This window comes from Castor canadensis, chromosome 1, assembly GCF_047511655.1.
Source record: "Castor canadensis chromosome 1, mCasCan1.hap1v2, whole genome shotgun sequence".
NCBI classification, from domain to species: Eukaryota; Metazoa; Chordata; class Mammalia; order Rodentia; family Castoridae; genus Castor; species Castor canadensis.
Window position 1 is genome coordinate 115,343,543 of NC_133386.1, and position 19,907 is coordinate 115,363,449.

The window sequence follows — 19,907 nt, forward strand, 5'->3', positions numbered from 1 at the left end:
CAATTAAAGCAGGTCAATTGCCAATAATAAAGAAATGGTAGCATGGAAGTCACCTGCCCTAAGTCTATATCAATGGCTAAGTCATAGTATGGCCTTTTATAACTATATGCTTCTGAGTAGAATATTTACAATTTTTCTATTTGATCTTTACATAATCTTTATACTTGCTTTATAAGATAGGATGGATATTAATGTTTTTGGCACACACATTTCCTCACAATTCACAACAATGCCTAATAAAGTTCACGCATCCTTATTACCATTTTACAGATAGAGACTGAGTTCAGAGACATCAACTCTTTGTCAAACAGATGTTCAAACCCACATCTGCTGACTCCAACTGCAAAATTAGTCCAACTCTTTCCAAAATCCCGTCAACTGCTATGTACCTTTCTGGGTTGTTAATGATCTCTACCCCTCACCTCCTTTTTTCCTTTTTTTCTAGATTTCCCTGTCTTTTTAAGAATGTAGCACACAGACTACATACTTCTGGCTTAATAAGTATTAGTGTTTTTGACAAATATCATATTAATAATATGCCAAGAAAGAGTTAAAAGATGGAACACAGCCAATGAATTTTATCTTCTAATTTCTTACCCTTTAAGTAAATGGCTTTTTTTTTTTTTTGGTTCAATCCCTGCTCCACCCTTACAAAAAGTATATTCAGTTTTTAGGATTAGAAGTGTGGCTGAAGAGGTGGAGCACCAGCTTTACAAGTGCAAAGCCCTTGAGTTGAAACCCCAGTCCCATCAAAAACAAAGAAAAGAGTCTTTTTCAGCTCCCTCTTCCTCTCTCGCACTCTTATTCTCACTCCTACTGAGACACTGTCATTTGTCAACTCTTGTGGTGTTTATGCCAGGAAGGGAGAGGCCAGTTGATAGATAGTCAGATGTACATTCTTCAGTTATTTTTATTCTTGTAGAAATTCCCTTTTGAATTTTATATATAAGAATTGTTGAGGGACCCCCCCCAATACCACTTAAATGTTAGTTTTTCATCTTATATGCAGATAAAAATTAAAGTAGAATAAGAATAGTGAAACCATTACGATCAGAGAAACATCTTCAACTGCCCCTGCCCCTCAACTGACTTCAGTTGCATTTTGAAGAGGGCAGCACTTCATGGAAAGCAGTCACATTAATATCATTACTGCCTACAGACAAATCTTTCTCTTGATCACTGGTCATTAATGTTCATTCCCAATGGGTTAGCAGCACTGGAAGGTAAATATGCCCACCTTTCTCTATGCTATAATGTATAAGGACTTAACTAAAAATCAAACCCAAAACACCAATAAACACATTTAAAAGTTTCTCTTTTTTGCCTCCTGTAGTCAAAAACAAGTGTATGAAAAGCCAAAAAAGATAACATTTGTTGAACACTTTGTACTAGCCATTTTCTTAAGCACTTTAAGCCTTACAACACACAACCTTTTGAGTACTTCTACTGCATCTCTTTCAGAGAGGAGGAAACTGACTATTAGGGAGGTTCAGTAAGGAGCTCAAGGTTAATTAGTTAGCTAGTTAGTAAGCCCGGAAATTAATTTTTGTCCTTTATTGTTGTGCTGGTGGGGATACATTGTGGCATTTACAAAGGTTCTTACAATGTATCAAATATATCATACATGAATTCACTCCCTCTGTCCTTTCTTTTATCCGCCCCTCCATTCCTGGAATAGTTCAACAGGTATTATTTTTGCATTTACATACATGTGTACACATTTTTTTGCATCATATTTACCCTCCTACCCTTTTCGCCACCACCTTCCTCCTCCAACTGGTGCCAACCCTCCTCCCTGGCAGGACGTGTTCCACCCTCCTGTTCTTGGATTTTGTAAAAGAGAAAAAGAAAAACATGTCATTTTTGCTTGTTTGATAAAGGGAATTTCCTTGTAATGTTTCCATGCATGTATGTATTATAACTCCAATTAGTTTATCTCCTCTAATTTTCTTCATTCTACCTACCTTAGTCCCTCTCTTATGGTGGTTTCAGCCAGTTTAAGATTTCTATGTTCATTCTTATATAGAGAATATATCACCCACATTCAAGTTCTTAGTTTCCTTCTTTTACCCTACCCCTCCCGTGTGTGTCCTGTTTTTCATAATATTGCTGTATTTGTAGTAGGTCTATATTTCACGTATGAGAGGGAGAACATGCGGCTTTTGGCCTTTTGAACCTGGCTAACTTCACTTAAGATGATGTTCTCCAGTTCCAACTATTTACCTGCAAACGACAAAATTTCATTCTTCTTTGTGGCTGAGTAAAATCCCATTGTATATAAATACCACATTTTCTTAATCCATAAGCCCAGAAATTTAAATCCAAGTAGTTGGCACAGTCCAAAATCTTAACTGTTATTATGTTTTATTTCCCAAAATGCCCAGATGTAATATGTCCATGAGGATTTAAGCATAAATCTATATCTTCTTTTAATCTGAAAAACACAGAAACTCCTATTCGAAGCATCTTGAATAAAAGGAGGCATTCACATCAGTAAGATAGAGAATGAGCAGGTATGCTGCTGACCTCAGGGATGAATAGATCCAGGAACTTGAACACTGTCAGGATTCACTTTGTACTCCTTGCTGTATGTCAGACTCATACTTTCAGAACTTGTGAGCAACCACATAGCAGAGAACCGCCTTAGGGAAGCTCCAGATTCGTATCCTAACATGAGCGCAGAGGGAAAATGTCCCGTTTCTATCGGCTCCAATAAAAACAATTACTGTGAAAGACTCTGGTTAGCCCAGTTTAGGTCACAGCCCATCCTGGGGTCAGTCACAATGGCAAGGCTGATAGCGAACTGCAATTTGTCCACACTAGGTTACATGTCTACCTCTGTAGCTTGGAGAGTTGGGTCTGTACTGGAGGAAAAGAGAAAGGTGCTGGATGGTGGGGAAGAGGGACTGCTAACCTACATAGTATGTGTACACCCCTCTAGAATTTGCAAAGTTCTCTTATGTGAGTCTTGCCTTTTGAGTCTCACAGAGACCCTATGAAGAGGGCAGGTAAAGACTTACTAAGGAAACAACAGTGGCTTAAGATGTAACAAATTCTTTGCTACTTTTCGCATTGAGAGGTGGACTTCATATCCCCTTCACTTGAATCTGGGCTGTCCCTGTAATACTTAACCAATAAAATGTGGAAAAACTTGTAGTGCTCCTCAGCCTCACCTTCAAAAGCAATTGCAGCATCCACTTTCTCTGGGAATGCTCACTTTTAGGATACTTCTCTCAAAACCCAGTCATCAGGCAGATGTCTGATCCACATGGAGAGAGCATAGGTAGGTGCTCTAGTCAACAGTTCCAGGGGAACTCTCAGCTGACAGTCAACATCAACTGCCAGATACCCCCCCTTCACACCTCCCACCCCCCAGCTGCCTCCACAAAGGAACCATTCTGGATATAGCAGGGTGGTTTTGTTTTATAGTAATATAGAACCAGAGCAAAAATTAAGACTCTAGTGGTCTCCTGTGACAGAGCTAGAAAGTGTTAGTGTTGTGATGCTAAGCTGGACACTGATATTAAACCTACAAGGCATTGATTCTTCATTGCCTCTAACTAAGAAACAGAACAAGTTTCAATTCAGAATCTTCATTTGTAGAACTTCTGCCAGGATGCCAACTGGGGAAGTAGGGCATATAATTAGTTCATTCAACTGGTCAGCAAACATTTGAGAAGCTCTATGTGTCAAGCAACAGAATAAAATGTACTTTTGGTTCTCAAAGGAACTTAAAGTCTAATCAATAGGGATCCTCGCCTCAATGAAAAATCACAAACACCATGATGGACAAACTGCAAGGTGCTTTTGAAAACCGTGATGAGGCACGAAATGCACCAAAGCATGAATTAATAGGCATATCTTTTGATGGGTGTAGAAGGGTATCTCTAAATTTGTGTTGAGGATGATGAAGAATACATTTGTAGTGAATTATTTATCAAGATAAATGTAATAGAAATGGGGAGGGAGGCTGAGAAGAAGAACCCAAGGATTTGGAAGTTTTAGTCCTCATCTTGGCCAAGTTGCTGAACCTCTAAGCTTCCTGGCCTACACAGCTAAGACAGGATCGCACTGTTTCTTCTTTCTGTACTTGAGAACTTAGTCCTCCAATTCTTTAAGTCTGGTTCTCCTTAGCTTGGTCCTTATCTGTTGCTCTTCTCACTCTGCAAATTCTCCTTAAGTGATCTCATCCCATTTTTATTACTCATACAATGAAACCCTTACATGCTTAGCCCAGTTCTTTCTGTGGTTTGTCTCCCAATGCACATTGCTTGATGTTCCTCAGGCACACACATTCAAAATATGCAGAGCTGACCTCATCACCACATCCACTTAAGTATTACTTCGATTTCTCTCTGGAGAATCAATAATCAACATTACTACAAAAGCTAGTGGCCTGTAAGAGTGACACTCTCCCCTGCCCCTAACCAACCACCACCTGCTTTTGAAATCCAGGCTACCCTCAAATTCCCTATGTAGTGTAGGCTGCACTCCAACTTGCAGTCCTTCTGTCTACCGAGTGCTGAGATCATAGGCAGGTGCTACCATACCCAGCTTCACCCTCCTTTCCCTCAACCTCAGGAGCAGTGTCAGGAACTTCTAATTTTGCATCTTAAGTATTTCTGGAGTTTATTGCTTTGTCTAGATATCCCCTTAGCAGCTCAAATTCAAAATATTCAAAACTTAACTCATTACTTTCTCTTGTCAAACATCTTTCTCTTTCTCTGCTCTACTGGGACGTTATCCCTCCAATCAGCTGCCAAATCTCAAGCTTGGGTGTCATCCTTGATTTCTCCCATTCCTTCATCTCTTATAACCAAGAGATCACAAATTCCTGGTATTTGGCTTCCCGTTTGCCTCTTCAATCTACCCAGTTCTCGTCATTTTCATTGCTATTATCTTTAACTTTCTTTAGTATTTTAATCAGTTTCCCTGCCTTTTATCGTCACTCCCTTTGACATGTCCACAATGCAGCCAAATCTGATGTCAGCAATTTTTCATCTCCACCCCTTCCCATGTAAAAGACTGCAAAATCTGGGTAAGTTGTAATCCATTTACCCTTGTCTCCCTGTACCTGGCACAATACACTTGTCACACAGCAGATGCTCAGTAAGTCCCTGTGCTCACCCGCTCTGTGATTGCAGGTTATTTACTGCAGATCAATCTGTGCCATGTTGTAGCGGCAACAGACCTCCGGCGGCAGCGGGCAGCTCGCTGCTGCCCTGCTCGGAAAGCTTTTCACTAAGTGCACGTAACAGAACCAATGAGTTATGGAGTCCGTACATGAAAGGGTTTACAACCCAATGATGTCCGTAACACTAAGGCTTCCGTCACGGCTACCGGCAAACACATAGCTCGCCTTCCTAGACCTGGGTTTGCGGAGCAGTGGAAGGAGCAGCGCGCGAGAGAGGCAGATGCTAGAAACCCCAGGACCGCCAGGAGAAATAATGGCCTTACCTAAGATTGGCGTGCGCGTGCGCGTGCGGGGCGGGGCGGCGACGCGCGCGGCCTTCCCGGCGGCCCTGGGGTGGCTGAAGCGGGCGGGTTCCCGCGGCTTGGTTCAGCCATTGGCGGGCGGTTTGAATGACGGAAGTGACGAGAGCGTGGCGATGGCCGCCCCGCAGGCGCCCAAACGGCTCTTGGGACGCTGAGCGTCGGGCACTGCGGGGGTCGCGGGGAGCTGCCTCCTGTGGACTCCGGACTTCGCGCTCCTGGGGCTCAGGTGAGAGAGCGCCGCTGCCCCCCAACCCCGCCGGGCGTGCACGACCCCCGGGGCCCGGGCTGCTCAGGCCTCGGCGGGCCGCGGGCGTGCGCGGCGCGCGGAGGAGGCTCGGCCGCTCCTTGGTGCGCGGCCTGCGGCCCTCCGCGCGCACGGCGTGGCGCGCCTCCCGGGGGGGGCGGGGGGCGGGCGCGCGGGCTTCCCGCGGCGCGTGGCCGGGGGTGGGGATCGGGGTCCGGGCCGCCACCCTGAAGTCCTCTCTCACAGCCGCACTATCAGCTTTCTCACTGGGAACGCGTGTGAAAGCGCCGCGCAGTCCCGTGTATCCTGTTGTGGTGGCATTGCTCCGCTGCGCAGCTTAAGAAAACCAAAATGACTAAGTGACCCAGCTAGTGTCTCCCTGCCGATGGGCGGCAGTGTTGGGTCTTTACCCCGCATCCTCTAAGTCTGGTGTTAATGTTAAGTCCTCAGGATGAAATCTTGCCAGATCAGTGGTATCGTCTCTGATACTGGGGTAAGAAAACAACTTAAAGATCCGTATTTGGGAATAATTAATTTAGGAAGTAAATGGGGCCGCAGGAAAAACTTAAGGAAGTAGGGATACCTGTAGTAGCAATTGATAGGTACAGAAGACATAACAGGAATAGAAAATAACATTGATGAACACCCCTGTAATTAAGTCGACAGGCCTCAGTGGGTACTGAGTGTAATGTGTGCAAAACTGTAGTGCGAGGCATGACATTTGGATGTAGCCTGTACTCCCTGTCCATTGAATACTTACAAAGGAGATAGTGATGAGAGTAGACAAACCTGCTAGACACTGCCTTATCACCATTCGTAAGACATACCAACATCATTTGCCTCCTGACTTGATGCACTGGGAAAGGTGCATCACCACTTCTGTGCAGTTTTGGTTTTGGTGGGCGTAACTGGGGTTTGAACTCAGATCCTCACACTTGCCAGGCAGCGCACCACTTGAGCCATACTTCCAGCCCTTGTTGTTTTACTCATTTTTCAGATAGAGTCTCACATTTTTGTCCAGGGCCGGCCTTAGATCTGTCCCCCTATGTGTGCCTCTTGATCCTACACAGTGGGAGTGACCACCATACCTAGTTTATTGTTTGACATGAGGTCTCTAACTTTTTGCCAGACTGACCTCAAACCACGGTCTTCCTGAAGTCTGCTTCCCAAGTGCCTGGGATTACTGGTGTAAGTAATCCACTGCACAGGGCTGACTAATTCATAATTCTTAACCTGAAATGTGTACTCTCAGCCTTGTCACAAGAAAAAATTAGACAAATTCAGATTGAGGAACACTGAACAAAGTAACTGGCCAGGTGTTTGTTGTTGTTGCTATTTTTTTTTTTGTTTTAATGTCTGGGTTTTGAAGTGAAAGACTGAGGAAATGTCTCATATTAGGGGAGACCAACAATCTTGGCAGTCATGGGACTGTAACTCACAACTTTGGTTCTTGTATTCCAAAACCTATTTGTGTGGAGGCAGCACATCCCATGGGCTGTTCCTAGCCAGTGTCAGTGACAGGGATGCTAAGGCAGGCTTGTTTTCAAGAAACTTCCCAAGGGTCTCTCTGAACCTTTCTTAGACAGCATCACTAAGAGGTACTCCTGTCTTTCCTTTACTCAGTGTCAGATTTGCTTTGATGTCCAGGGTGCTTTCAGCTTTTCTCAACCCCCCACCCCCTCCCATTTTCTCTCACACAGGCATTTCCCTTAATCCTGTGAGTTTAATCCAATTTGATGTTTGCTTCTTATAGGACCCAGAGTTATGCAATAATGAAACGTCCAAGATTGGATACCAGAAAATAGACAGTAGTGGGATAATTGACATTTGGATAAGGTGCAGATTGTTTAAAAGTATTATGTGAGTGTTCTTTCCTGGTTATAAGTGTGTAAGCTGTTAATATTTACAGAATGGGGGAGATGGTATATGGAAATACTAAGTCTAAAGTTATTTTTAAATAAGTTAAAAAATTTTAATTATACACAAAACATCTTTCATATCTTAGGTGCTAAAAATAAGAAATGTCTTAGGTTCTAAAAATAAGAAATGTGCATACATTCTGTTATAATTCTTACAAATGAGATAATGGATACTCAAAACAACCTGAAAAGCAAGGTTTCTTTTTTTTTGTTTTTCCTTTAGATTGAGATATAATTTAGAATAAAATACACAGATCTCATTGTACCATTTGAGGAATTTTTACATATGCAAAGTGTTCACTTATCTCAGATAAAATCACAGAGTGTATTAACTATCCAAGTAGAACTATTCTAATGTGGATTTTTTTGGAAATGGTGATAATGGGAACAAATTGATATCAGGATTACTTTGGAAAGGTTTTCAAATTATACAAATCATAGATTCACATTTTTTCCATTTCTTCCCACTGCCTTCCCCCAGAGAGAGGGGTAGTAAAATCTAGGAGAGAGAGGGCTGGCCTAAATATGCCTGTAATCCTAGCTACTAGGGAGATGGTGATCAGGAGAATCGAGGTTCACAGCTAACCTGGGCAAAAAGTTTGTGAGATTTCCATCTCAACCAATAAAAGCTGGGCATAGTAGCACATGCCTGCCAACCTAGCTATATATGGGAAGCATAGATAGGAGACTCAAAGTCTAGGTTAGACTTTATCCCAAAAGTAACTAAAGCAAAACCAGTGTTGGGTGTGGCACTGAGTTCAAACTCCAGGACCATCAAAAGAAAATCTAAGGATGAGAGCATCTGAGAATAAAAGTAGTGATAGAATAGATAAGGAAATCTAAACACTTCATGGGTCCAAACAGAATGATTGTAACACAGGCTCTAATATCATTGATTTTTAAAAATCACACCATTGTAATTATTGAAGAATCTTTTACTATAGAGTAAGTCATGGCATTGATGTGATTACATGAGATACAATGATGCTTGTGATCAAATTACATCTATCTAGACCCAGGAGCTGAGTCTAGCAGCCAGGAGCCCCTAAAATTACCTTACTCTTGTTGGTCATCACAGGTTGTCAGTAGTAAGAGAACATTTTTGTGTTAACACATCTCTTTAAGTCTTTTTGCGTTTTTCCATTTTAGCTAAGTAAACTTTGGAAATGCCAGTCAGGAATAAGACAGGTCCAGATACTCTAAGTACAGTGCGCTATAGATGGGGAAGCACTTTACTGAGCAGTTCCCACCTATCTGAGAACCTGAGATCTGAAGACTGGATTGATAAATGCCATTTGTAAATAAGCTGGCTTTTTACTATTCACCCACATTTATTGTGTATTTATAGTAAAAGAATATTAATTTTAAAATAATTTAAACTTCTGTTGTCCTATTTCAATAATATATCTCTTTACTGATATTTTTCTTTTTTAAAAAATTTAGATCCATTTTATTTAAAGTACACAGAAATGAAAAGAAAGATAGTGAGTGCTGGCAAGCTAAGATTGAGTCCTAACGAGGAAGCCTGCATTTTGAAGGAAGATTATGAAAGAAGACGAAAACTAAGATTGCTACAGGTATGATTTATTTGGAATGAAGCTTTAAGCTCTTTGTCTTCCTCAAATAATTTTCTTTTTTACATTAGAGTATTCTAAATGAAATGTTGTATTTAAAAGCTGTGTAAAGACAGGTGCGGGGGAGCCTCATGCCTGTAATCTGAGCCAATTGGGAGGAAGAGAACAGAAGGATTATGGTTTGAAGCCCAACCTGGGCAAATAGTGTTCAAGCCCTATGTTGAAAATACCCAATACAAAAAAATTAGAGCTGGCAAGGGGCTCAGATGGTAGAGTGCCTGCCTGCCTAGCAAGCAGGAGTCCCTGAGTTCAAACCCTTAAAAAAAAAAAACTGTATAGAGTCCTGGTTCTTGTGTATTAACCAGGTTTGGAACATTTCAAAAGATAGGCTGATGTGGTAGGTACACCGAAGAAGAGTTGGGGGACAGGTATCATTTGACTCAATAAATATTGGAAATAGTTTTTTACATAGTTTTAAATGATCTGAAGTCAGCAAAGATAAGAACAGAAAGCTTAAAATAACTTTAAAGAAGGTATTTAAGAAGCATTTATTGGGAAGTTACAGGTTATTATCCTGCAGTGTAGAATAGTTAAATCTTCATGAAGCATGTTTTAAGTGTTATTCTGTCTAGAATCAGAGATGGTGTACCTCAGAAATGAAGTTCTTGTCTGATTCTAGCTGTACTCTGAGCTGTGAATTTTGTCAAGTCATGTTTACTAATCTAGCCTTTTATAGGTTATTGGGTTAAGCCTCCTTCATAATACATGAAATATTCATCCTTCAGGTTCGAGAACAAGAAAGAGACATTGCTTTGCAAATAAGAGAAGACATAAAACAGAGAAGAAATCAACAATTTACTCGTTTGGCAGACAAGCTAAGGGCAGAATGGGAAAACTCACACACTCAGAAAATACAAAAGTTGGAAAAACTGTACTTGGGAAGTTTAAGAAATATGGGAGAAGGACATCGACAAGCCAAAGAAAACGTGAGTGAGCCTCTTTGACTACCTGATTTTAGCAGTAATATGATTTCAAGATAAATTGCATTTGTTGAATGCTCAAGATAAGAATATTTTTGTGTATCAAATTTGTTTTGGGCAGCCTGAGACTTCTTTATTAATTTAATATAATTTGAAAATAATAATATGTTCATTTCTTAGAAAATCATGTTAAGTAAAATCCATGTCAAGTAAAATATTTCTTCCTATGATTAAATTAGCCTTATTCCCTTCCAGTTCTTATCTATCTGTATAACCTTTTGAAGTAGAAGTTGTTCATATTAAGCATTTTGGACAGATTCAGGAGAGTAAATTTGGATTACCAATTTCAAATATGTATGGGTGAATATATATACACTTGGATTTCATTCACAAATAGTAAAAATTGCTTAGTGATTTTTAGAAAGGCCAAGTAAAACTCAATATTTAAGACTGTTCACTGACTTTATTTTCATTTGTTTATTTGACTTCAGTTAGAAAATATTTTGGCTGATGGAGTGGCTCAAGTGATAGAATGCCTGCCTAGCAAGCTTGAAGCCCTGAGTTCAAACTCTAGTACTGCCAGGCGCTGGTGGCCTGTGCCTGTAATCCTAGAAACTTGGGAGGCAAAGATCAGATTACAGTTCGAGGCAAATAGTTAGACCCTGTCTTGAAAATCCCCAACACAAAGAGACAACCCAGTACTGCCAAACCCCATTAACACCAAAAAGAAAAGAAGAAGAAGAAAGAAAATTTATGGTCTCAGAGTCAATAATGCAATAAACAGGCTGGTTCCAAGATAGACAAATCTTTTATAACAATTAGCGAAGAAAACAAATACAAATCTTTTTTAAATGTGGCAGCCTGTGTCTTTGCCCCTGGTTTTAATCTATGCTTTCAGTAATAGCCCTAAGTTCTGACATCAAATTTTTCTGGCTTTATGCATGCCACCTCTAACTTTGTGCTTTAGTGCAGTTTTTTTCCCCCCCAGACCTCAGTCATTTTAAGTTAATACTGTGTGTAGAACACAGGGCCTGGTGCTCATGCTTGCTAGGCAGGTGCTGTACCACTTGAGCCATGCCTCCAGTCCTGAACCTCAGTCATTTAAGTGGCATCTATATGATACTTCCCTAGCTGGGGAGCCATGCGTGTTACTATGTATTTGGCATTTTAATTTAAGTGGATTCTTTTATTAGTTAACTCTTGTCCTAAGTATTTAGAATTATCTTTTATTTAGGTTTTTGTAGTAAGTTAAATGACTACATTAATTTTAACTTGTTTCTGTTTGTCCCTCCTGATATGGCATGTTGTGGTACCATTGCCATACTTTGGGAAATACTGTAGTAGTGTGGAGGGAGCAGTGACAAAATCGAAAAGTCACTTCTATTCTGATGCCAAATAGATGCATTTCTATTCATCTTGTTTCAGTAGCATTTTAAGTGGTGTTTACTTTTAGGAACCTGATTTGGATGCTCTGGCACTGCGGGCAGCAGAAAGGAAAAGAAAAGCAGAAGTGAGACATAAGGAAGCCCTGAAAGTACAAAAAAATCAAAAGGAAATATTAATGAAACAGAAAACCTGGTAATAATTTTTGCCTTATTTTCTACTGACAGTAAGAGAGCTGGAATAGAGGGCACACAGGATGCTGTGAACGCAGATATTAGATAAAAGTCATGTAGTATATCCATTGCATTTGTTAAAGCTGGGTTTAAAAATAATGCAGTGGGTGAGTGGCTTACTTAGGTGAACATGCAAAGTGAGCTTCCTCTTCCTGTTGTGGTCTGAGCTTCTGTGATCAGTTCAGAGCACGTACCTCCTAATATCTGTTCCTGATGTAAAAGAAACATAAAATCTATGTGATTAAGAACACTAAATGAGGTTGTAGACTTTGAGGAAGTCTTTAGTATTTTATGCATGTTTTAAAAATTAGGAATCTGTTAGTGGTGTGCAGTGGTCATTCTATGCAATTGTCCATCTTTATCAACATTTCTGTGCTGTAACTGTTCTAATGAACAGTAGCTGTTTGTCGAGCGGGTCTCCTCCCTGGAGCTTTGTGTCTTTAGAGATGCCTCTTTCAGTTGGTAAACATGCTCACACATGCTGACTTTATTAAACAGCATACTGAGCTGGTGGGATCAGACTGGAGGACATCTTCAGTCCAGTCAATGGCTTTTATGTTTTTAACTCTGAGAGACTAATTGATGACATCTCCTGTTTTTAAGGCATATACAAACTCGAAAGGAAGCACTGCTTGTGGAAAAAGAGAGATCTGCAAAAATAACAAGTCTGCCGCTGCCTCTTCCAGCTCCTTTTGAGGTGAATTGCTTTGAGTTTTGAAAAGCACTAGCATATAATAATTCTTTACTATTAAAATTTATTGGAGGTAAACATAATTATCATTTGTTTAAACTTAATCTGTGGTTATATAAGTAACACATGAGTGTATCTGGTGTATTTAAAATAATCCTAGGTATTATTTCACCTTCAGTATGTACTTCTGATGTATAGACTTTTTAAAAATAAAACAAAAACACCTGGGTGCCTGTGGCTCACACCTGTAATCCTAGCTATTCAGGAGGCAGAGCTCAGGAGGATCATGGTTTGAAGCCAGCCTGGGCAAATAGTTCTTGAGACCCTATCTCGAAAATACCAACACAAAAAAAGTGCTGGCAGAATGGCTCAAGTGGTAGAATGCCTGTGTAGCAAGTGTGAAGTCTCAGTTCAAATCCCAGTACCACCAAAATAAATAGATAGATAGATAAATTAAATAAAAACATAATATTCATAGTTTGCTCAGTGTTATTTAATGCCCAGTGTGTGTTCAGTTTTCCCCAGTGGGCTCAGTTTTTTTGCTTGTTTGAAAAACTTGTGGTTTTGGCTTTTTTTGTTAAGTTGTTGTGTTTTTTTTTTTTTTTTTGGTGCTGGGTTTGAACTTGGACCTTGTGCTTGTTTGGCGAGTGTTCTGCCACTTGAGCCATGCCCTCAGCCCTTTTAAGTATTTTTCAGGGTGGCCTCAGACCTTGAGCCTCCTACTTACGCCTTCTGCATAGCTGGGATAACAGTGCGCACCACCATGTGTGACTTGTTTGTTGAGATGGGGTCTCTAAAAATCTGTGTCCCAGTGGGCCTCTAACCATGATCCTCCTGATTTAGACCTCCTGAGTAATTAGGATTATTGATGTGTATCTACACCTATGATTTTCCGTTTTTTTCTTTTTTTTTTTTGGTAGGGCTGGGGTTTGAACTCAGGGCTTCATGCTTGCAAAGTAGGCACTCTACCACTTGCACCACACATCCAGTCTGTTTTTCTCTGATGATTTTAGGGATGGGCTTTCTCAAAGTATTTGCCTGGACTGGTCTCATGATCCTCCTGATCTTAGTCTCCCAAGTAGCTAGGCGTGAGCCACCAGTATGTGGCTTGGGGTTGGCTTTTTGAAGGCTATTAACATTTCTGTCCTTTTATTTTCTCATGTACTGTGATTAAAAAAACTGCATTCATTTTCCTGCAGACTTTTCCGCACTATGGATTTCTTGCTCTGAAAATATAAATTATGGAGTGGTGGTTCACACTTGTAATCCTAGTACACGGAGAACACAGGATAGCATTTTGAGGCCAGCTGGGCCAAAGAGTTGTGAGACACCCCTTCTCCCCATCTTGAACAATAAATACTGGGCATGGTGTGGCTTGCCTATCACCCTAGCTGGGATTGCAGTCCAGACTGCCCAGGCATAAACCTGAGACCCTGCTCAAAACATAACTAAAACAAAAAGGGCTAGGGGCGTGGCTCAAGTGGTAGAGTGCCTGGGTAGCAGGTGCAAGGCCTTGAGTTCAAACCCCAGTACCACTAATAGAAGAAAAAAAAGAAAAAGAAATTACGGTTCAGATACTTTAAAAATCTGCTCAAGATTATGAGGTAATGAGAGGGATTTATTTATATGAGTAAAATGTGTGCTTTTGTGATTGAAACTCATTTTTAAGAGAATTCTTAATAAAAATAGCAATTAACTTTAAGAAGTATTGGAGCCCGGAGCGTTGGCATTAGCCTGTAATCCCAGCACTCAGGAGGCTGAGACAGGATTATGGCGAATTCAAGACCAGCTCCCATCTCCAAAAAAAAGTGTTGGTTTTCTTGTTCATATTTGGTTTTTGTGGTTATTGACATGGCTATTTATATGGTTGTCAAAATTGCAGTTATCTCAAAACTTAAGCAGAAGTAAAAGAATACCTTCACAAATACATGGATGTCTAATGTGGTTGTATATACAAGTATATTTTATGTGTGTCTAATTAGCATAAGTCCCAGATATTCTCTAGGTCTTCCACTTTGTCAGCCTTTCTGCTTTTGTGTTGAGCCATCTGCTGTGTTGCATTTGGTCCAACAAGGTTCAGATGGAGGAGTCCTATTTCAGCCATGCCCTCAGCGCCAGGCAGGATTATAAAAAGGCAGGCAGTGTTTTATTCATGATGCCTTTTGATTACCTTTGTCTTATTACTAATATTCATACATAACAAGCCAAGATTAAAAACGTACAAAAGAAAATAAGTGTGTAAGTGATTTGTAGGTATGAATTATATGCAGGTATGTTGTTGTCCTTTTTTCTTTCAACTTCTCATGAAAATTTTCAAAGTATAGGAAAGTTAAGAATATAGTAATTGGGCTGTTGGAGTAGCTCAAATGGTAGAGTACCTGCCTTGGGTTCAAACCCCAGTACCTCAAAAAAAAAAAAAAAAGAATATAACCAATGCCTGTTTGTATTGTGTGTAGACTTCAGTCAGATAACTGTATATATATGTGTACACATTTAATGTGAATGCAGAGGTACCGTTTCATCCTAAATACTTCAGCATGCTTCTTACAATAGGGGATTCTCTTACACAATCATAATACATTCATCACTCTAAGAAATTAGCATTAATACCTCAATTCCATTTAATTTCCATCCATAATCTAAACTCTGATTGTCCTGCCTTACAGCTTTTCCCTGTTTTTAAATGAGGCTGTGCTCTAGACTCTCACATTGCTTCTGTTTGGTTTATCTCTTTGGTTTATCTTAGACTAGAACATTTTCTTTGCAGTGCTAGCCAAATTCTCATTTTAGAATCTTTTTCCATTAGCATATGTTAATTGTATAAAATAATGGTTTTCATTAGTGTGCCTTAAATTGTACAAATTAGCGGGTTTCCTATTTCAGACTCTTTGAAGAGACTACACGAGTTTCTCACTTCTTCCCTTGTCTTGTTTTCATGTGAAATTGTGCGCTGCATTTTCATGACACTGAAAGTTAGGTTTAAAGGTTTGATTGTCTTTTGGCGATAATACTATACAGGTGAGGCTGAATAGGTTTATGCATCGCATCAGAAAGTACAGAATGGCCAGTTGCTCCCGTTTGATCACTAGTTATGGCTGCAACTGTGAGAGCTCTCCATCAGAAAGTCATATGTTTCCCTTTCCAGTTACCAAGTAATTTGTGAGGTGATGCTTTGGTAACTGGCTAGGTATCTGTCATCCTTCTGCATTTATTAATTGGCCTACTTTTGTTTTAAAGAAGAAAGAGAGCTCTCTTTGGTCAGTAGAATGGAGTTCAGCTCTTTTAAGAAGACGGGCATATACTTTTTTCCCCTTAACCAACTTTTAGAGTAAAGGATCGGTGGAATAATCCAGTGATGGCAGTTTTTTTTTCTCTTTTGTGAATATCACTGTGGACCTGTGGATTTTTATTTATTCAGTATTACATAGTTATTATAATAGTCATTATAATATTATAATAGTGATTATTCTTTTTCTTTCTGATGTTTTAGTGTCTGAAATTTTGTTAGTAGGAGACTTTCCAGGCTGGCTCTGTGTCCTCCTTCCTATTTGAGCACTTCTTTACTATGAACTTACTGGATCCCATTTCTGGTGTTTACAAAGAGTCCTGCTTCTTCTTAGAGGAGAAATGACACTTATAAACTAAGATCTGGGTTGTGTTCATATTTGACTTAAAAAACATTATTTTAGAAAGGAGTCCATTATCCATGCCTATAAAGGTGTTAGGGAAAGCAGTGTCTTCTGTATAATTTGAGTTGGATGTGAACATATGGTGTGGCAGGGAAGTAAAGGATTTTGGTCTAAGAAAGACTAAATTATAAAACATTTTAGGGACCAAGGAGGTGTACCCTATAAGTAGCTTACGTCATACAGTCAGGAGATCGGCATGTCTGTACCACTATTCCTCCAAGCTTATAAAAATATGAATGCTGAGAAACCTGGGGAAATGGATCTGAACTTTTTAGTCTTCACAAATAAAGAAAATCTTCAAGCAATCCCAGAAAATAACACTATTTTATAGACTAAAATCTTACGAGAGAACTGTTCCATGGTGGAGAGAGTGGGCACTAACTGTGTATTTATTATTTTAGTTGTATCTCGTTAAATCACCACAATAGCTGTGCATGGTAGAAATTATCCCATGTCACAGGTGAGGAAAATTGAAAATCAAGTGTTAACCTGATCACAGTCCTTAATGTGAGAGAACCAGAGTTTATCTGGTGTTTACAAGTGTTTTCTCATACATTATTGGATAGCTACAGTAGCTGTCTCAATGGCCATAAGTTATAGGGATTGCTGTGAACCTACTTTACTTGAGAAGACGAGGAACAGAGAGGTTACAGAACTCTGCTGTAGTCTAGTGCAGAAGGGACTCAGCTGAAGTGTCAGCATTCCTTCGTGAACATTGTTCTCATTGTGTTGTGTACAAAACGTCACTGATATAACTGATTATCAGAACCATTTGAGCTCCTTGAAGGCAGGGGCCATTATTTTACTTTTCAATATCATTTACCATTTTAACACATAGTTGACACTTAAGAAACTTCTTATTAGTTCACTTGATTTAGTTAGGTACTAGTACATAATAAACTGTTGTCGATGACCAAATGCACTCTTACAGGAAAGGGGAGAAGTAGTTTACTTCACCTTTTTTGAGAGTTGTTCTGTTCTGGAATTGGTGCTCTTAAGTATAGCTTAAATTGCATCATTAAACATTGAGAAGTGAAACCAATCTGAATTACAGTGGACTTTTTGTGATTAGACATGGAAAGGGTCCTGATAGTGTGGGCCTTTTTTAAAAAAATTAATGTAGCGAGGTGCTTATAATTTGATTTGACATGTCCTATAAACACTTTTTTATTGGGAAGATTTAAAATTAAGTACTTGCTGGGCTTGGGAACTCTTGCCTGTAATTCTAGCTACTGGGGAGGATCACAATTTGAGGCCAGCCTGGGCAAAAAGTTATTGAGACCCCTTCTCAATCAGTAAGCTGGTCATAGTGGTGTGCATCTGTAGTCAAAGCTTCTTGGGAGGTAATAAGTAAGAGGATTGTTGTCTGAGGCTGGCCATGGGCAATGAAAGAGAGACTCTACAAGAAATATCTTAAGGCTGGAGATGTAGTTCAGTGGAAGAGCACCTGTTTAGCAAAGGACAAGGTTCTGGACTCAGTCATTTTTGCTAGGGGAGAAAACTAGCAAAACAAATTGTTTCTTTAAATAAAGTTGAAGTGAACTTCTGAAGTAAAAGATACCGATTGTATTAAAGATACCTAGAAGATGTTTTAAAGTACTAGAGATCTGATACTTTCATTAAAATTTGAAATAACTTAACTGTGGAAAAAGAGATGTCTTTTACTGTGAGCAGACTTTTCACTTACTTGAATGAGGTTAACTTACTGTCTTAATCCATATTCTGCTGCTAATGATGCAATGCCACTGACTAGGTAAATAATAAAGAGAAGAGACATTGTGGTTCAGGTTTTGAGGGGCTGCATTTGGTGATGGCTTTCTGGCCGGCAGAGTTCCAGGTTGTTGGAGGACTAACATGGCCATAAACAAGAAGTGTGCCAAACTGCCTTGTATTGTGGACTCATTCTGGGGTAACTCACTGACCTCACTCATGAGAGGAGACCCCTGATCACCTCCCAGCGGCCACCAACTCTACTTCTTAATATATCCTAATGAGGACCTACTAAGCACTGATTAAAATACTTTTTTTTTTCCATTGGATCCAACTTTAAGTAACAATGCTTTTAACCTAAGCATCTATTTTTTTATGTTCCATTTTTCCAGAACATTGAAGTGAAAAGAATTTCTTCAGTGAAAACCAATAGCTCTACTTACCATCATATTTCTACTTTTGTGAACAGACAGATGGACACAAAGCAGGTGATTGACTTACTGTTTTCTTCATACCTTCACTTTATTACTTCTTTGATCACTGAATTGATTTATATTGTCGTTCTGTGTCTGTTGTTGCCAAATTTTAAAATCTGAACAGTCCCACTAACCATCCTAGGTTGACAAGTATAAAAAACCTCTTTAAATATGCTTTGTCTTTTCATGTTAGGTGTGTTATGGTCTTATATAAATAGAAGAAAGCAGATGATTATTTAGATTGATATCTATTAAAATAGATTTTCTTACCATGCATTAATTGTACAAAATAATGGCTTTCATTATGGCATAAAAGAGATTTTAAAACTTTATCAAAATAATACGTGGTCTTTGTGAAAGTTTTTCCACAAACACATAAACATAAGCTAGGAAAAGTACCAATGTTTCCATCACCAAAGAGCAATTATGGTTAATATCTTAATGAATTAGAGTTTGTCTTCATACACAAACATGTACACATACTTTTCAAAACATGATTTTTAACAGATGCATAATATTTCATCATTCTAATTGTCTTTTTGCTTCTTTAAATACTCTAAATGTAATAGTCTTGTACATTTATATCTGCATCTAGTTGTATGTTAAGAGTAGGTTCCTAGATGAGAAATCTGTGGTTCTAAACTGTAACATTTGATACAGATCAAAAGATTGCCTTTTAAAAAGTATCAGCAATACATGAGAATGGCTGCATAGAATTACGGATTAAAAATTGTTGCCATCTTCAAAGTGACAAATGATATATTCTTATTATAATTGCTATGTCTTTGTAAACAGTGGATCTGAATATTTTTCATGTTGTATATATTTGGCTACTAGAAAAGTAACTTATCAGCATAGCATTTGCATTTAGAAAGCAATAAATAGGGGTGAGGGTCATTGCTCAAGTGTTAGAGCACTTGCCAGAGTGCAACAATTACATATTTTGGTTGACTGATGAATAGCAGTTAATACTTAAGATGAGTACCATCATCATAGAATGAGCTTATAAGGCTCAAGACTAGATCTGAGATTTATTTAAAATTGTACAATATTATTATGATTTCAATATCATTATAGTACAAGAGAAACCTGTTTTGGGTAGTGTATTTTTGCAATATTAGATAGATGCTGCCTTTTAGCTGATACTAATGAAGAAAGACTTTTCCCCCATCTCCGTCAGTATAGGTTACTGCTGCTATTGCATTTGTCTTTAATCTTTTCTTTTGATAGCAGCTAGAAGACCTTTGTCCTTCAGTCTTTGGATCAGTAGTTGTAAAGTAGTCCCACAAATGAGAGCTTCATGCAGTCATGAAGGAAGTTGCTTTCTGAATATTCTCAAGAACACATATATGATTTTACAAAGTTTATCCTGGTATTTTACTTGTTGCTTTACACAATCACTTAGGTAAAAAAAATCTATCCTTAAACCTTGAATTTAAAATGTGACAACAGGCAATATGCTGACTTCCAAGATAAAATTATCTTTGAACTTTAATATGTATCTCAGCTTAT

General features: G+C 39.1%; 1 protein-coding gene across 11 annotated transcripts in view; it reads left to right on the top strand.

The window, feature by feature from the left end:
- Nucleotides 1–5,555: 5,555 nt before the first annotated feature.
- LOC109677740 (centrosomal protein of 295 kDa-like) overlaps nt 5,556–19,907 on the top strand; it is a 50,529-nt gene continuing 36,177 nt past the window's right edge. For 7 of the 11 annotated variants that reach the window (XM_074081101.1, XM_074081135.1, XM_074081112.1 and 4 more), the window contains exons 1-6: nt 5,556–5,722; nt 9,103–9,236; nt 10,019–10,219; nt 11,667–11,791; nt 12,433–12,526; nt 18,312–18,407. In XM_074081101.1, the coding sequence (XP_073937202.1) occupies nt 5,584–5,722; nt 9,103–9,236; nt 10,019–10,219; nt 11,667–11,791; nt 12,433–12,526; nt 18,312–18,407 (789 nt within the window). In that variant the 5' untranslated portion in view covers nt 5,556–5,583. Of the gene's footprint in view, nt 5,723–6,190; nt 6,234–7,493; nt 7,601–9,102; nt 9,237–10,018; nt 10,220–11,666; nt 11,792–12,432; nt 12,527–18,311; nt 18,408–19,907 lie in introns of those variants that run through there. The other 4 variants (XM_074081143.1, XM_074081150.1, XM_074081159.1 and 1 more) reach the window with 4 other exon arrangements.